The sequence below is a fragment of the Oncorhynchus masou genome, chromosome 8 (assembly GCF_036934945.1).
Source record: "Oncorhynchus masou masou isolate Uvic2021 chromosome 8, UVic_Omas_1.1, whole genome shotgun sequence".
NCBI classification, from domain to species: Eukaryota; Metazoa; Chordata; class Actinopteri; order Salmoniformes; family Salmonidae; genus Oncorhynchus; species Oncorhynchus masou.
This window is the reverse complement of record NC_088219.1, coordinates 12816708-12833383: the sequence shown is the minus strand read 5'-3', so window position 1 is coordinate 12833383 and position 16676 is coordinate 12816708. Positions and strand designations below refer to the sequence as shown.

General features: G+C 46.7%; 1 protein-coding gene across 3 annotated transcripts in view; it reads left to right on the top strand.

The window, feature by feature from the left end:
- Positions 1-3457: 3457 nt before the first annotated feature.
- The window catches only part of camk2a (calcium/calmodulin-dependent protein kinase II alpha), a 151963-nt gene continuing 138744 nt past the window's right edge, over positions 3458-16676 (top strand). For all 3 annotated transcript variants that reach the window (XM_064971496.1, XM_064971494.1, XM_064971495.1), the window contains exon 1: positions 3458-3640. In XM_064971496.1, the coding sequence (XP_064827568.1) occupies positions 3579-3640 (62 nt within the window). In that variant the 5' untranslated portion in view covers positions 3458-3578. The remainder of the gene's footprint in view (positions 3641-16676) is intronic.

The following is a 16676-nucleotide window of genomic DNA, read 5'->3' as shown; positions in this document are numbered from 1 at the left end:
TCACCCTCAATGAGCCCACACGCTTTGTAGCCCATGTCCTCTCTTCTATCTTATCCTATCTGATTTTATTGCCAGCCCAACACTCTTAATAGCTAGGCTATCTGCCACCCTGATCTGAGGACAATGCTTCATGTTGGCTCATGGAGGTTTATTGGCTTCAATTCATTAATCAAGAAGACAATTTGCCTTGCTCATACATTTCCATCATGTCATGCTATACATATGACACATACTGTTTCCCAGATCAATCTTGTGATCTTAAGGTGTTTCCATTTACATTCAATTTGTGATAAATTACTTATGCCTAGGAAACCTGTGATCCAATTAGATGTGTGAGAATCATTCATTCTTCAGTGCCTCAGTATTTGCTGAACCGTTATTCAATGTAAACTCAACACACTGATGTGAGTGTCATACCACCTGTCAACACTTGGGGACAGTCATTATCCTGTGTCATATCCCACTCCATTTGTGCCTTGGGTCTTCAAAAGGGGCAATTATAATGTTTGGTGACGTAATGCACCTTGGAAGCCCCTTTTTTCATCACATGTGGCAAATTAGCAGCTCTGTGAGATGCCTGAATAGATGTGTTCACATCACATCATAAAGAAACATAAACATGAGCAGGTTGTTCTGATTGAAGTGATAGAAACCAACAGGGGATTTCCAGATGAGGATCAACACTGACCAGCCGGTCTCTATCCATCTCTGGGTGAGCTCTGTCCCTGGCTGCAGAGATCTGTCCCATAGACTGGGTCTGACTTCATCCATTGAATGTGGCTCCTGTTGGCTCAGGCTTCCCCAGGTATGTGTGTGTGTGTGTGCATGTGTGTGTGTGTGTGTGTGTGTGTGTGTGTGTGTGTGTGTGTGTGTGTGTGTGTGTGTGTGTGTGTGTGTGTGTGTGTGTGTGTGTGTGTGTGTGTGTGTGTGTGTGTGTCTGTATCTGTGTCTGTGTCTGTGTGTATGACTGTGTGTTATTCCAGGGAGACCTGCTGGACATTTTAGATTATATATATGTTGATCCAAACCCTTTCCATTCTCTACAGTTTTCTAATTTATTACTCAGTTTATACAACATTGTTGTCCTAACCAGGTGTCAGTCAAGGAGGAGATTGATGCCTAAGAGTCTGTTGTCGAGATTGTAAAGCATGATACTGTATACCACCATCTTGTTCATTATTGAAATATAATGTTTTGCTGATGATGCTCATGTTATGGACTGTAGTTGTTTCAGCTCCCAAACAGGAAGGCACTTATGGAAGTCTCTCTAGATGGGAGCATTTGCTAATTGCCTGAAATCTAAATGTATAGGGAAAGAAGGCCTATCCCCCCCCCAAGTCTATCACTCTCTGCTTTCTGAGGAGATGCACTCGCAGCCAGCAGACCGTGAAAGCTCAGCCTTGTCCAGGCTTGACAGCAACAAAGCCATGTGGCCAATGCGCGGCCTGTTATAGAAGTGAATCACAAAGTCCTGATCTGGGCTGATACCCTTAAGGGTAGACCAGGCGGTCTGCTGGAGTGGCATTGAGTTACTGACTCAAAGCCACAAGAGGGTACAACATATTTCCAACGTTGCTTGTTTAGCAGGAGCGTCAGTATACTGTATTTCTATTGGAAATATGGAAGAGGGGGAAGGGCTGTGATGAAATCTTAATGATTCTCCCAACTCTGTCAGAGACAGTCTGTATACGTCAACAAGGAGGAATGACTTAGTCAAGCTTTTAGTTTTTCCCAGTGAGATGTACAGGTTCACAAAGGGCTGAGTGGGTTAGTGGCTGAATGTGCTGTGATCGACAAAGGGGCTATGCAGAAATCAAAAGTGACAAAGATCTTAAATATCTTCATGAATAATTAGGATATATTCCCTTTAGGCTATATGTGACATGGTTTCCACTAGACTAGTATCTGGTCATTGACCAAGGCGTGTAATGCATTAACCTGCAGGCTATACAGCCTGGTCTCATAGACTACACGTAACATGGTACATGTAAAAACGGGACTCTCAAATTAGTATGAGGGGCAGCAGGGTAGCCTAGTGGTTAGAGCATTGGACTAGTATCCGAAAGGTTGCAAGTTCGAATCCCCGAGCTGACAAATCTGTCGTTCTGCCCCTGAACAGGCAGTTAACCCACTGTTCCTAGGCCGTCATTGAAAATAAGAATTTGTTCTTAAGTAGTAAAATGATATGATATGTTTGGTATGGTTACATAAGATAGAATGTTAAGTCAAAAATGGAAGTAGGGTGGTTTGTTGGGGTGGATAGGTAGGCATATAATGGGAACATCTAGCAACCCAAAGGTTGTGATTTCAAATCTCGTCACAGACTATTTTTGTTAATTAGCAACTTTTCAAATACTTACTACTTTTTAGTTACTTTTCTATTACTTAACATGTTAGCTAACCATTCCCCTAACCCTAACTCTTTTAGCTAACCCTTCCCCTAACCCTTTAACTTAACTCCTAAACTTAACCTTAACCCCCTAGCCTAGCTAACGTTATCCAGATAGCTAACATTAGCACCTAGCTAGAATTCGTAACATATCATACGTTTTTCAAATTCATAGTATATTGTACATTTTTCAAATTCGGGAACATGTTGGATATCCACAAATGAATGCATACCATATGAAATGTAGCATATCATACTAAATGGAGTGTCTCGGATTTATGTACAGAATAATACGAAAATCTCTGAGACCAGGTTGGGCTATAAAGTGTTGTAGATGATTCCTCCATGAAGCAGAGCTGACTGTGATGATAACATGAGGAGTAGGTGGGTGATTGTGGATTCTGACTTAACCTTCATTGTGAGGGCCTACAGTTGGTTGGTTTGTTATTTTCATAATAATAACATAATAGTACATCAGAGAAATATTTTCAGACCAAAGAAATTAGAGATATTAATGATTCCTTAATCAAAAGTTAAATGACTGGTATCTTAATGTCTTTGGGGCTGTTAGTTATATTAATGGATTGAAGTGGATGTATATTTAATCTTTCACTTTGCTAAGTATGTGTGTATGCACATATGTTTACGTGTTTGTGCTCATGTATGTGCTTGTCCATATGTGTGCACTGTTTGAACGCCACCGTGTTAAGCTGCCTCCTCGTCTGTCTGTCTGTCTGTCTGTCTGTCTGTCTGTCTGTCTGTCTGTCTGTCTGTCTGTCTGTCTGTCTGTCTGTCTGTCTGTCTGTCTGTCTGTCTGTCTGTCTGTCTGTCTGTCTGTCTGTCTGTCTGTCTGTCTGTCTGTCTGCCTGTCTGCCTGTCTGCCTGTCTGCCTGTGAAGTGTGCGTTTGGAGAGGAGGGGGATGCAGTTGCCATGGCAATGGGGCTGTGTATTCAGGAGTGCAGGCAGAGCTGCGATTGGAGGAACCAGGCGAAGCGGGCGGGCGAAATGTTGGAGCAAAACTGACAGCCAGCATTGCCCCCCTTCACTTCCACTCCGTAGATCAGGATAGTGATAGAGAAGCTTGGCTCTCATCAAGGCTTCCAACCATCCTCTATCTATCGCTTCCAATTGCTTCCGCTCCAAAAAGCACTCGACTGAAGGTCCAGCTGAAACCCTCCACCTCAGACCATGACCACTACCATCTGCACCCGCTTCACTGAGGAATTCCAGATGTTTGAGGAACTGGGCAAGTAAGTTCCACAAGACATTTTTCATTTTTTTTCTCATACAAAGGGGTATTTGGCATTGCATTTGGGGCCTGTGTGACAATGAAAGATTACCTCTTTGTTCAGTTTGAGTCAGAGGCATTTGTTCACAGCAAGTGAGGGAGTATTGATTAAATATCTGGTGGCAGAACTGAATAACATTACTCTTCTGAAGAAATCCCTTTATGGTAGGAGACCGGAAAGGTGTTTTAGCTGAGGAAATATAACTTCGATGAGAGAAGGGAAGAGTAAAGAGAATGATCAGGTGAGAATGAACAGGTGGGACCAGGTGAGAATTAACAGGTGGGAATGAACAGGTGGGATCAGGTGAGAATGAACAGGTGGGAATGAACAGGTGGGAATGAACAGGTGGGATCAGGTGAGAATTAACAGGTGGGAATGAACAGGTGGGATCAGGTGAGAATGAACAGGTGGGAATGAACAGGTGGGAATGAACAGGTAGGATCAGGTGAGAATGAACAGGTGGGAATGAACAGGTGGGATCAGGTGAGAATTAACAGGTGGGAATGAACAGGTGGGAATGAACAGGTGGGATCAGGTGAGAATGAACAGGTGGGAATGAACAGGTGGGATCAGGTGAGAATGAACAGGTGGGAATGAACAGGTGGGATCAGGTGAGAATTAACAGGTGGGAATGAACAGGTGGGAATGAACAGGTGGGATCAGGTGAGAATTAACAGGTGAGAATTAACAGGTGGGAATGAACAGGTGGGAATGAACAGGTGGGATCAGGTGAGAATTAACAGGTGAGAATTAACAGGTGGGAATGAACAGGTGGGAATGAACAGGTGGGAATGAACAGGTGGGAATGAACAGGTGAGAATGAACAGGTGGGAATGAACAGGTGGGAATGAACAGGTGGGAATGAACAGGTGGGAATGAACAGGTGGGAATGAACAGGTGGGAGTGAACAGGTGGGAATGAACAGGTGGGAGTGAACAGGTGGGAATGAACAGGTGGGATCAGGTGAGAATGAACAGGTGGGAATGAACAGGTGGGAATGAACAGGTGGGAATGAACAGGTGGGATCAGGTGAGAATGAACAGGTGGGAATGAACAGGTGGGAATGAACAGGTAGGATCAGGTGAGAATGAACAGGTGGGAATGAACAGGTGGGAGTGCCAACTTATTTCTGACATTTCTCGTCTGATAATTATTTCAGGAGTCTTGAGTCACATAGCATTTTCCTAAATGGAGTGCATTTTGAGAGAGTAGTATCATCACTTAGAAGACATAACTGATCTGCCGTAAGTGGCTACCTCTTCACACAGGAAGCTGGAGGATGTCTCTCAATGTCATATTGGACCCTAGGTTGAGACAGATATTCAGCCTGGTGGAATAAAGCGAGAAGACTCGACTTTAATATTGGATATCGATGCTCGGTGGTTCACATTCATCCTCTAGGTGGTAACATACATACACACACATACAGAAAACACACACATACATTCACACAAAACACACACATGCCTGCCCACACAAAACACACACTGTCCTTCTTTTCCAATATCTTCTGGTAACTTGATAGCTCAATTATTTTGATTGTCTGACAGTTTTCAAAGATTTCACACCAGGTAAAATAATATTGAATGGTTCTCCACCAATCTGCATAAATGGAAAAGAGGACATATTGATTTAGCTTACTATATATACATCCTGTTAATATATAATATGCAATTTAGCAGATGCTTTTATGCGTGCATACATTTTATGTCATGCGTGGATACATTTTAGATATGGGTGGTCCTGGGAATCAAACCTGCTACGCTGGTATTACAAGCACAACGCTCTACAAACGGAGCAACAAAGGACCAAAGTACCTGTTTATTGTTAGTTCACAATTTGAAATCCTCAGGGGACTAGGAGTTTAACATTTTAAAGTATGTTGGATTGAAATACTTGATGGTGTTACATTAAATACTTGATGGTGCTTCATTAAATGTTTGATGGTGCAACGTGAAAAGCTTGATGGTGCATCATCAAACCCCTTGTTTATAGCATTATGCTGTATCTGGTTGTATGCAGTATGTTGTGTATGCAGAGGAACCTGGCTGTATAGTATGCATGCTGAGGAACCTGGATGTATAGTATGCATGCTGAGGAACCTGGCTGTATAGTATGCATGCTGAGGAACCTGGATGTATAGTATGTATGCATAGGAACCTGGCTGTATCGTATGTATGCAGAGGAACCTGGCTGTATAGTATGCATGCAGAGGAACCTGGCTGTATAGTATGTATGCAGAGGAACCTGGCTGTATAGTATGTATGCAGAGGAACCTGACTGTATAGTATGTATGCAGAGGAACCTGGCTGTATCGTATGTATGCAGAGAAACCTGGCTGTATAGTATGCATGCAGAGGAACCTGGCTGTATAGTATGTATGCAGAGGAACCTGGCTCTATCGTATGTATGCAGAGGAACCTGGCTGTATAGTATGCATGCAGAGGAACCTGGCTGTATAGTAAGTATGCAGAGGAACCTGGCTGTATAGTATGTATGCAGAGGAACCTGACTGTATAGTATGTATGCAGAGGAACCTGGCTGTATGCATATGTAGTGTATGCAGAGGAACCTGTATGTATAGTATGCATGCAGAGGAACCTGGCTGTATAGTATGTATGCAGAGGAACCTGGCTGTATAGTATGTATGCAGAGGAACCTGGCTGTATAGTATGTATGCAGAGGAACATGGCTGTATAGTATGTATGCAGAGGAACCTGGCTGTATAGTATGTATGCAGAGGAACCTGGCTGTATAGTATGCATGCAGAGGAACCTGGCTGTATAGTATGTATGCAGAGGAACCTGGCTGTATTGTATGTATGCAGAGGAACCTGGCTGGATAGTATGCATGCAGAGGAACCTGGCTGTATAGTATGTATGCAGAGGAACCTGGCTGTATGCATATGTAGTGTATGCAGAGGAACCTGGCTGTATAGGATGTATGCAGAGGAACCTGGTTGTATAGTATGCATGCAGAGGAACCTGACTGTATAGTATGTAGGCAGAGAAACCTGGCTGTATAGTATGTATGCAGAGGAACCTGGCTGTATTGTATGTATGCAGAGGAACCAGGCTGTATAGTATGTAGGCAGAGGAACCTGGCTGTATAGTATGTATGCAGAGGAACCTGGCTGTATAGTATGTATGCAGAGGAACCTGGCTGTATAGTATGTATGTAGAGGAACCTGGATGTATGCATATGTAGTGTATGCAGAGGAACCTGGATGTATAGTATGCATGCAGAGGAACCTGGCTGTATAGTATGTATGCAGAGGAACCTGGCTGTACACTATGTATGCAGAGAAACCTGGCTGTATAGTATGTATGCAGAGGAACCTGGATGTATGCAGTATGTAGTGTATGCTGAGGAACCTGGCTGTATAGTATGTATGCAGAGGAACCTGACTGTATAGTATGTAGGCAGAGGAACCTGGCTGTATAGTATGTATGCAGAGGAACCTGGCTGTATTGTATGTATGCAGAGGAACCTGGCTGTATAGTATGTAGGCAGAGGAACCTGGCTGTATAGTATGTATGCAGAGGAACCTGACTGTATAGTATGTAGGCAGAGGAACCTGGCTGTATAGTATGTATGCAGAGGAACCTGACTGTATAGTATGTATGCAGAGGAACCTGGCTGTATGCATATGTAGTGTATGCAGAGGAACCTGTATGTATAGTATGCATGCAGAGGAACCTGGCTGTATAGTATGTATGCAGAGGAACCTGGCTGTATAGTATGTATGCAGAGGAACCTGGCTGTATAGTATGTATGCAGAGGAACCTGGCTGTATAGTATGTATGCAGAGGAACCTGGCTGTATAGTATGTATGCAGAGGATCCTGGCTGTATAGTATGTATGCAGAGGAACCTGGCTGTATAGTATGTATGCAGAGGAACCTGGCTGTATCGTATGTATGCAGAGGAACCTGGCTGTATAGTATGCATGCAGAGGAACCTGGCTGTATAGTATGTATGCAGAGGAACCTGGCTGTATAGTATGTATGCAGAGGAACCTCTGTCATGTCTTGTTATGTCTGTTCCTGTCCTTTCTCTTCATTCTCTCTCTCTGCTGGTCTTTTTAGGTTACCTTCTCTGTCTCTCATCCCTCAGCTGTTCTTCATTTCCCCTAACTAGCTCATTCTCTCTTTCCCCACCTGTTCTCTCTTCCCCCTCTGATTAGGTCTCTATTTCTTTCTCTGTTCCTGCTACTTTCAGTGTCTGATTCTTGTTTGTGTTTTTTGATGCCAGAAGCAAGCTGTCGTCTCGTTTGCTTCCACCTTGTCCTGTCCTGTCGGAGTCTGCATGGCAGGTGCAACCTGCATTATACTACGTTCTTTTGTTCCATTGACTACGTTGGAAGAAGATTTATGCCATTCCTGTTTTTTATTAAAGAACTCTGTTTTCTGTTAAAACCGCGTTTGGGTCTTCACTCAAGTTCATAACAGAAGAATCAGAACCAAGAATGGACCCAGCGGCTCCGGACCCTTTTCACTCCGCCGTCGAGATCCAGGGAGCGATGCTAGGCAGACACGAGGAGGAATTGTCTGCTGCTCAACATGCCGTTGAGACCCTGGCCGTCCAAGTCTCCGACCTCACAAGACGGGTTCACCAACTCCACCTCGATCCACCGCCCACTTCCAGGGTTTCCGAGTCTCCGGAGCCCAGGATCAACAACCCGCCGTGTTACTCTGGGGAGCCCACTGAGTGCCGCTCATTCCTCACTCAGTGTGATGTGGTGTTCTCTCTCCAGCCCAACACTTACTCCAGGAGCGCAGCCCGCATCGCCTACGTCATTTCTCTCCTTACCGGACGGGCGCGTGAGTGGGGCACGGCAGTCTGGGAGGCGAGGGCTGAGTGTATTAACCAGTATCAGGACTTTAAGGAGGAGATGATACGGGTTTTTGACCGTTCTGTTTTTGGCGAGGAGGCTTCCAGGGCCCTGTCTTCCCTATGTCAGGGGAATAGATCCATAACGGATTATTCTATTGAGTTTCGCACTCTCGCTGCCTCTAGTGACTGGAACGAGCCGGCTTTGCTCGCTCGTTTTCTGGAGGGTCTCCACGTCGAGGTTAAGGATGAGATCCTCTCCCGGGAGGTTCCTTCCAGTCTGGACTCCTTAATAGCTCTCGCTATTCGCATAGAGCGACGGTTTGATCTTCGTCGCCGAGCTCGTGGAAAGGAGCTCACGTTCTCCGTTGCTCCCCTCTCCACATCACTGCCACCTGCCGCATCACTGCCACCCTCCCCCGCCGGCTCGGAGGCTGAGCCTATGCAGCTGGGGGTATTCGCATCTCGGCCAAGGAGAGGGAACGGAGAATCACCAATCGCCTGTCTCTACTGCGGCTCCGCTGGTCATTTTGTCACCTCATGTCCAGTAAAGGGCCAGAGCTCATCAGTAAGAGGAGGGCTACTGGTGAGCGCAACTACTCAGGCCTCTCCTTCTGGATCACGCACTACCTTTCCGGTCCATCTCCGCTGGCCCGGTTCATCTGCTTCCTGCAGTGCCTTGATAGACTCTGGGGCGGAGGGCTGTTTTATGGACGAGACCTGGGCTCGGGAACATGACATTCCTCTCAGACAGTTAGGGAGCCCAGGGCCTTGTTCGCTTTAGATGGTAGTTCTCTCCCCAAGATTCAGCGTGAGACGCTGCCTTTAACCCTCACTGTCTCTGGTAATCATAGCGAAACCATTTCTTTTTTAATTTTTCGTTCACCTTTTACACCTGTTGTTTTGGGTCATCCCTGGCTAGTGCGCCATAACCCTTCTATTAATTGGTCTAGTAATACTATCCTATCCTGGAATGTTTCTTGTCATGTAACCTGTTTAATGTCTGCTATCCCTCCTGTTTCCTCTGTCTCTTATTCACAGGAGGAGCCTGGCGATTTGACAGGGGTGCCGGAGGAGTATCACGATCTGCGCACGGTGTTCAGTCGTTCCAAGGCCACTTCTCTCCCTCCACACCGGTCGTATGACTGTAGTATTGATCTCCTTCCGGGAACTACTCCCCCGGGGTAGATTATACTCTCTGTCGGCTCCCGAACGTAAGGCTCTCGAGGATTATTTGTCGGTTTCGCTCGACGCCGGTACCATAGTCTCCTCCTCCTCCCCCGCCGGCGCGGGGTTCTTTTTTGTTCAGAAGAAGGACGGGTCCCTGCGCCCATGCGTGGATTATCGTGGGCTGAATGACATAACAGTTAAGAATCGTTATCCGCTTCCTCTTATGTCTTCAGCCTTCGAGATCCTGCAGGGAGCCAGGTTTTTCACCAAATTGGACCTTCGTAATGCCTACCATCTCGTGCGCATCAGGGAGGGGGACGAGTGGAAGACGGCGTTTAACACTCCGTTAGGGCACTTTGAATACCGGGTTCTTCCTTTCGGCCTCGTTAACGCTCCAGCTGTCTTTCAGGCACTAGTTAACGACGTCCTGAGAGACATGCTGAACATTTTTGTTTTCGTTTACATGGATGATATCCTGATTTTTTCACCGTCTCTCTCGATTCATGTTCAGCACGTGCGACGCGTCCTCCAGCGCCTTTTGGAGAACTGTCTTTATGTGAAGGCTGAGAAGTGCACTTTTCATGCCGCCTCTGTCCCTTTTCTCGGTTCCGTTATTTCCGCTGAGGGCATTAAGATGGATCCCGCTAAGTTCCAGGCTGTCATTGATTGGCCCGTTCCTAAGTCACGCGTCGAGCTGCAGCGCTTTCTGGGCTTCGCTAATTTCTACCGTCGTTTCATCCGTAATTTCGGTCAGGTGGCAGCTCCTCTCACAGCCCTTACTTCTGTTAAGACGTGCTTTAAGTGGTCCGTTTCCGCCCAGGAGCTTTTGATCTTCTTAAGAATCGTTTTACATCCGCACCTATTCTTGTTACACCTGACATCTCTAGACAGTTTGTTGTTGAGGTTGACGCGTCAGAGGTGGGCGTGGGAGCCATTCTTTCTCAGCGCTCTCTCTCTGACGGCAAGGTCCATCCTTGCGCGTTTTTCTCTCATCGCTTATCGCCGTCAGAACGTAACTATGATGTTGGTAATCGCGAACTGCTCGCCATCCGCTTAGCCCTAGGCGAATGGCGACAGTGGTTGGAGGGGGCGACCGTTCCTTTTGTCGTTTGGACTGACCATAGGAACCTTGAGTACATCCGTTCAGCCAAACGACTTAATGCGCGTCAGGCTCGTTGGGCTCTGTTTTTCGCTCGTTTCGAGTTTGTTATTTCTTATCGTCCGGGCTCAAAAACACCAAACCTGATGCTTTATCTCGTCTCTTCAGTTCTTCTGAGGTCTCCACCGACCCCGATGGGATTCTCCCTGAGGGGCGTGTTGTCGGGTTGACTGTCTGGGGAATTGAGAGGCAGGTAAAGCAAGCACTCGCTCACACTCCGTCGCCGCGAGCTTGCCCTAGGAACCTTCTGTTCGTTCCCGTTCCTACTCGTCCGGCCGTTCTTCAGTGGGCCCACTCTGCCAAGTTAGCCGGCCACCCCGGCCTTCGGGTACGCTCGCTTCCATTCGCCAGCGTTTCTGGTGGCCCACTCGGGAACGTGACGCGCGTCGATTTGTCGCCGCTTGTTCGGTCTGCGCGCAGACTAAATCTGGGAACTCTCCTCCTGCCGGCCGTCTCAGACCGCTTCCCATTCCCTCTCGACCGTGGTCTCACATCGCTTTAGATTTTATCACCGGACTGCCTTCATCAGCGGGGAAGACAGTTATTCTTACGGTTGTCGATAGATTCTCTAAGGCGGCTCATTTCATTCCTCTCGATAAGCTCCCTTCTGCTAAGGAGACGGCTCAGATCATTATCGAGAATGTTTTCCGAATTCATGGCCTTCCGTCTGACGTCGTTTCCGACAGAGGCCCGCAGTTCACGTCTCAATTTTGGAGGGAGTTTTGCCGTTTGATTGGGGCTTCCGTCAGTCTCTCGTCCGGCTTTCATCCCCAGTCTAACGGTCAAGCCGAACGGGCCAATCAGACTGTTGGTCGCATTTTACGCAGTCTTTCTTTTCGTAACCCTGCGTCTTGGTCAGAACAGCTCCCCTGGGCAGAGTACGCCCACAACTCGCTTCCCTCGTCTGCTACCGGTCTATCCCCTTTTCAGTGTAGCCTCGGGTACCAGCCTCCGCTGTTCTCATCTCAGCTCGCCGAGTCCTGCGTCCCCTCCGCTCAGGCTTTTGTCCAGCGTTGCGAGCGCACCTGGAAGGGGGTCAGGTCGGCACTTTGCCGTAATAGGGCGCAGACTGTGAGGGCCGCTAATAAGCGTAGGACCAAGAGTCCTAGATATTGTTGCGGTCAGAGAGTATGGCTCTCCACTCAGAACCTTCCCCTTAAGACAGCTTCTCGCAAGTTGGCCCCGCGGTTCATTGGTCCGTTCCGTATTTCCCAGGTCATTAATCCTGTCGCAGTGCGACTTCTTCTCCCGCGCTATCTTCGTCGCGTTCACCCGGTCTTCCATGTCTCCTGTGTTAAGCCCGTTCTTCGCGCCCCCGCTCGTCCCTCCCCCCCCACATCCTTGTCGAGGGCGCACCCATCTACAGGGTTCGTAAGATTTTGGACATGCGCCCTCGGGGCCGTGGTCATCAGTACCTAGTGGATTGGGAGGGGTACGGTCCTGAGGAGAGGAGTTGGGTTCCCTCTCGGGACGTGCTGGACCGTTCGCTGATCGATGATTTCCTCCGTTGCCGCCAGGTTTCCTCCTCGAGTGCGCCAGGAGGCGCTCGGTGAGTGGGGGGGGGTACTGTCATGTCTTGTTATGTCTGTTCCTGTCCTTTCTCTTCATTCTCTCTCTCTGCTGGTCTTTTTAGGTTACCTTCTCTGTCTCTCATCCCTCAGCTGTTCTTCATTTCCCCTAACTAGCTCATTCTCTCTTTCCCCACCTGTTCTCTCTTCCCCCTCTGATTAGGTCTCTATTTCTTTCTCTGTTCCTGCTACTTTCAGTGTCTGATTCTTGTTTGTGTTTTTTGATGCCAGAAGCAAGCTGTCGTCTCGTTTGCTTCCACCTTGTCCTGTCCTGTCGGAGTCTGCATGGCAGGTGCAACCTGCATTATACTACGTTCTTTTGTTCCATTGACTACGTTGGAAGAAGATTTATGCCATTCCTGTTTTTTATTAAAGAACTCTGTTTTCTGTTAAAACCGCGTTTGGGTCTTCACTCAAGTTCATAACACCTCGCTGTATGCACATGTAGTGTATGCAGAGGAACCTGGCTGTATAGTTTGTATGCAGAGGAACCTGGTTGTATAGTATGTATGCTGAGGAACCTGGCTGTATAGTATGCATGCAGAGGAACCTGACTGTATAGTATGTAGGCAGAGGAACCTGGCTGTATAGTATGTATGCTGAGGAACCTGGCTGTATTGTATGTATGCAGAGGAACCTGGCTGTATAGTATGTAGGCAGAGGAACCTGGCTGTATAGTATGTATGCAGAGGAACCTGGCTGTATAGTATGTATGCAGAGGAACCTGGCTGTAAAGTACGTATGCAGAGGAACCTTGCTGTATAGTATGTATGCAGAGGAACCTGGCTGTATGCATATGTAGTGTATGCAGAGGAACCTGGCTGTATAGTATGTATGCAGAGGAACCTGGTTGTATAGTATGCATGCAGAGGAACCTGACTGTATAGCATGTAGGCAGAGGAACCTGGCTGTATGCAGTATGTAGTGTATGCTGAGGAACCTGGCTGTATAGTATGTATGCAGAGCAACCTGGCAGTATAGTATGTATGCTGAGGAACCTGGATGTATAGTATGTATGCAGAGGAACCTGGCTGTATAGTATGTATGCTGAGGAACCTGGATGTATAGTATGTATGCAGAGGAACCTGGCTGTATAGTATGTATGCAGAGGAACCTGGCTGTATGCAGTATGTATGCAGAGGAACCTGGCTGTATAGTATGTAGGCAGAGGATCCTGGCTGTATAGTATGTATGCAGAGGAACCTGGCTGTATAGTATGTATGCAGAGGAACCTGGCTGTATAGTATGTATGCAGAGGAACCTGGCTGTATGCATATGTAGTGTATGCAGAGGAACCTGGATGTATAGTATGCATGCAGAGGAACCTGGCTGTTCCACTGGATGTCAGAAGGTGAATTCACCAATTTGTAAGTCGCTCTGGATAAGAGTGTCTGCTAAATGACTTAAATGTAATGTATGTAAATGTATAGTATGTATGCAGAGGAACCTGACTGTATAGTATGTAGGCAGAGGAACCTGGCTGTATAGTATGTATGCAGAGGAACCTGGCTGTATTGTATGTATGCAGAGGAACCTGGCTGTATAGTATGTAGGCAGAGGAACCTGGCTGTATAGTATGTATGCAGAGGAACCTGACTGTATAGTATGTAGGCAGAGGAACCTGGCTGTATAGTATGTATGCAGAGGAACCTGGCTGTATGCATATGTAGTGTATGCAGAGGAACCTGTATGTATAGTATGCATGCAGAGGAACCTGGCTGTATAGTATGTATGCAGAGGAACCTGGCTGTATAGTATGTATGCAGAGGAACCTGGCTGTATAGTATGTATGCAGAGGAACCTGGCTGTATAGTATGTATGCAGAGGAACCTGGCTGTATAGTATTTTATGCAGAGGAACCTGGCTGTATAGTATGTATGCAGAGGAACCTGGCTGTATAGTATGTATGCAGAGGATCCTGGCTGTATAGTATGTATGCAGAGGAACCTGGCTGTATAGTATGTATGCAGAGGAACCTGGCTGTATCGTATGTATGCAGAGGAACCTGGCTGTATAGTATGCATGCAGAGGAACCTGGCTGTATAGTATGTGTGCAGAGGAACCTGGCTGTATAGTATGTAGGCAGAGGAACCTGGCTGTATAGTATGTATGCAGAGGAACCTGGCTGTATTGTATGTATGCAGAGGAACCTGGCTGTATAGTATGTAGGCAGAGGAACCTGGCTGTATAGTATGTATGCAGAGGAAACTGGCTGTATAGTATGTATGCAGAGGAACCTGGCTGTATAGTACGTATGCAGAGGAACCTGGCTGTATAGTATGTAGGCAGAGGAACCTGGCTGTATAGTATGTAGGCAGAGGAACCTGGCTGTATAGTATGTATGCAGAGGAACCTGGCTGTATAGTATGTATGCAGAGGAACCTGGCTGTATAGTACGTATGCAGAGGAACCTGGCTGTATAGTATGTATGCAGAGGAACCTGGCTGTATAGTATGTATGCAGAGGAACCTGGCTGTATAGTATGTATGCAGAGGAACCTGGCTGTATCGTATGTATGCAGAGGAACCTGGCTGTACAGTATGCATGCAGAGGAACCTGGCTGTATAGTATGTATGCAGAGGAACCTGGCTGTATAGTATGTAGGCAGAGGAACCTGGCTGTATAGTATGTAGGCAGAGGAACCTGGCTGTATAGTATGTATGCAGAGGAACCTGGCTGTATAGTATGTATGCAGAGGAACCTGGCTGTATAGTACGTATGCAGAGGAACCTGGCTGTATAGTATGTATGCAGAGGAACCTGGCTGTATGCATATGTAGTGTATGCAGAGGAACCTGGATGTATAGTATGCATGCAGATGGACCTGGCTGTATAGTATGTATGCAGAGGAACCTGGCTGTATAGTATGTATGCAGAGGAACCTGGCTGTATAGTATGTATGCTGAGGAACCTGGATGTATAGTATGTATGCAGAGGAACCTGGATGTATAGTATGTATGCAGAGGAACCTGGCTGTATAGTATGTATGCAGAGGAACCTGGCTGTATAGTATGTATGCAGAGGAACCTGGCTGTATGCAGTATGTAGTGTATGCTGAGGAACCTGGCTGTATAGTATGTATGCAGAAGAACCTGGCTGTACAGTATGTATGCAGAGGAACCTGGCTGTATAGTATGTATGCAGAGGAACCTGGATGTATAGTATGTTTGCAGAGGAACCTGGCTGTATAGTATGTATGCAGAGGAACCTGGCTGTATGCAGTATGTAGTGTATGCTGAGGAACCTGGCTGTATGCAGAATGTAGTGTATGCTGAGGAACCTGGCTGTATTGTATGTATGCAGAGGAACCTGGCTGTATAGTATGTAGGCAGAGGAACCTGGCTGTATAGTATGTATGCAGAGGAACCTGGCTGTATAGTACGTATGCAGAGGAACCTGGCTGTATAGTATGTAGGCAGAGGAACCTGGCTGTATAGTATGTAGGCAGAGGAACCTGGCTGTATAGTATGTATGCAGAGGAACCTGGCTGTATAGGATGTATGCAGAGGAACCTGGCTGTATAGTATGTATGCAGAGGAAACTGGCTGTATAGTATGTATGCAGAGGAACCTGGCTCTATGCAGTATGTAGTGTATGCTGAGGAACCTGGCTGTATAGTATGTATGCAGAAGAACCTGGCTGTATAGTATGTATGCAGAGGAACCTGGCTGTATAGGATGTATGCAGAGGAACCTGGCTGTATAGTATGTATGCAGAGGAAACTGGCTGTATAGTATGTATGCAGAGGAACCTGGCTGTATAGTACGTATGCAGAGGAACCTGGCTGTATAGTATGTAGGCAGAGGAACCTGGCTGTATAGTATGTAGGCAGAGGAACCTGGCTGTATAGTATGTATGCAGAGGAACCTGGCTGTATAGTATGTATGCAGAGGAACCTGGCTGTATAGTACGTATGCAGAGGAACCTGGCTGTATAGTATGTATGCAGAGGAACCTGGCTGTATAGTATGTATGCAGAGGAACCTGGCTGTATAGTATGTATGCAGAGGAACCTGGCTGTATCGTATGTATGCAGAGGAACCTGGCTGTATAGTATGCATGCAGAGGAACCTGGCTGTATAGTATGTATGCAGAGGAACCTGGCTGTATAGTATGTAGGCAGAGGAACCTGGCTGTATAGTATGCATGCAGAGGAACCTGGCTGTATAGTATGTATGCAGAGGAACCTGGCTGTATAGTATGTATGCAGAGGAACCTGGCTGTATAGTACGTATGCAGAGGAACCTGGCTGTATAGTATGTATGCAGAG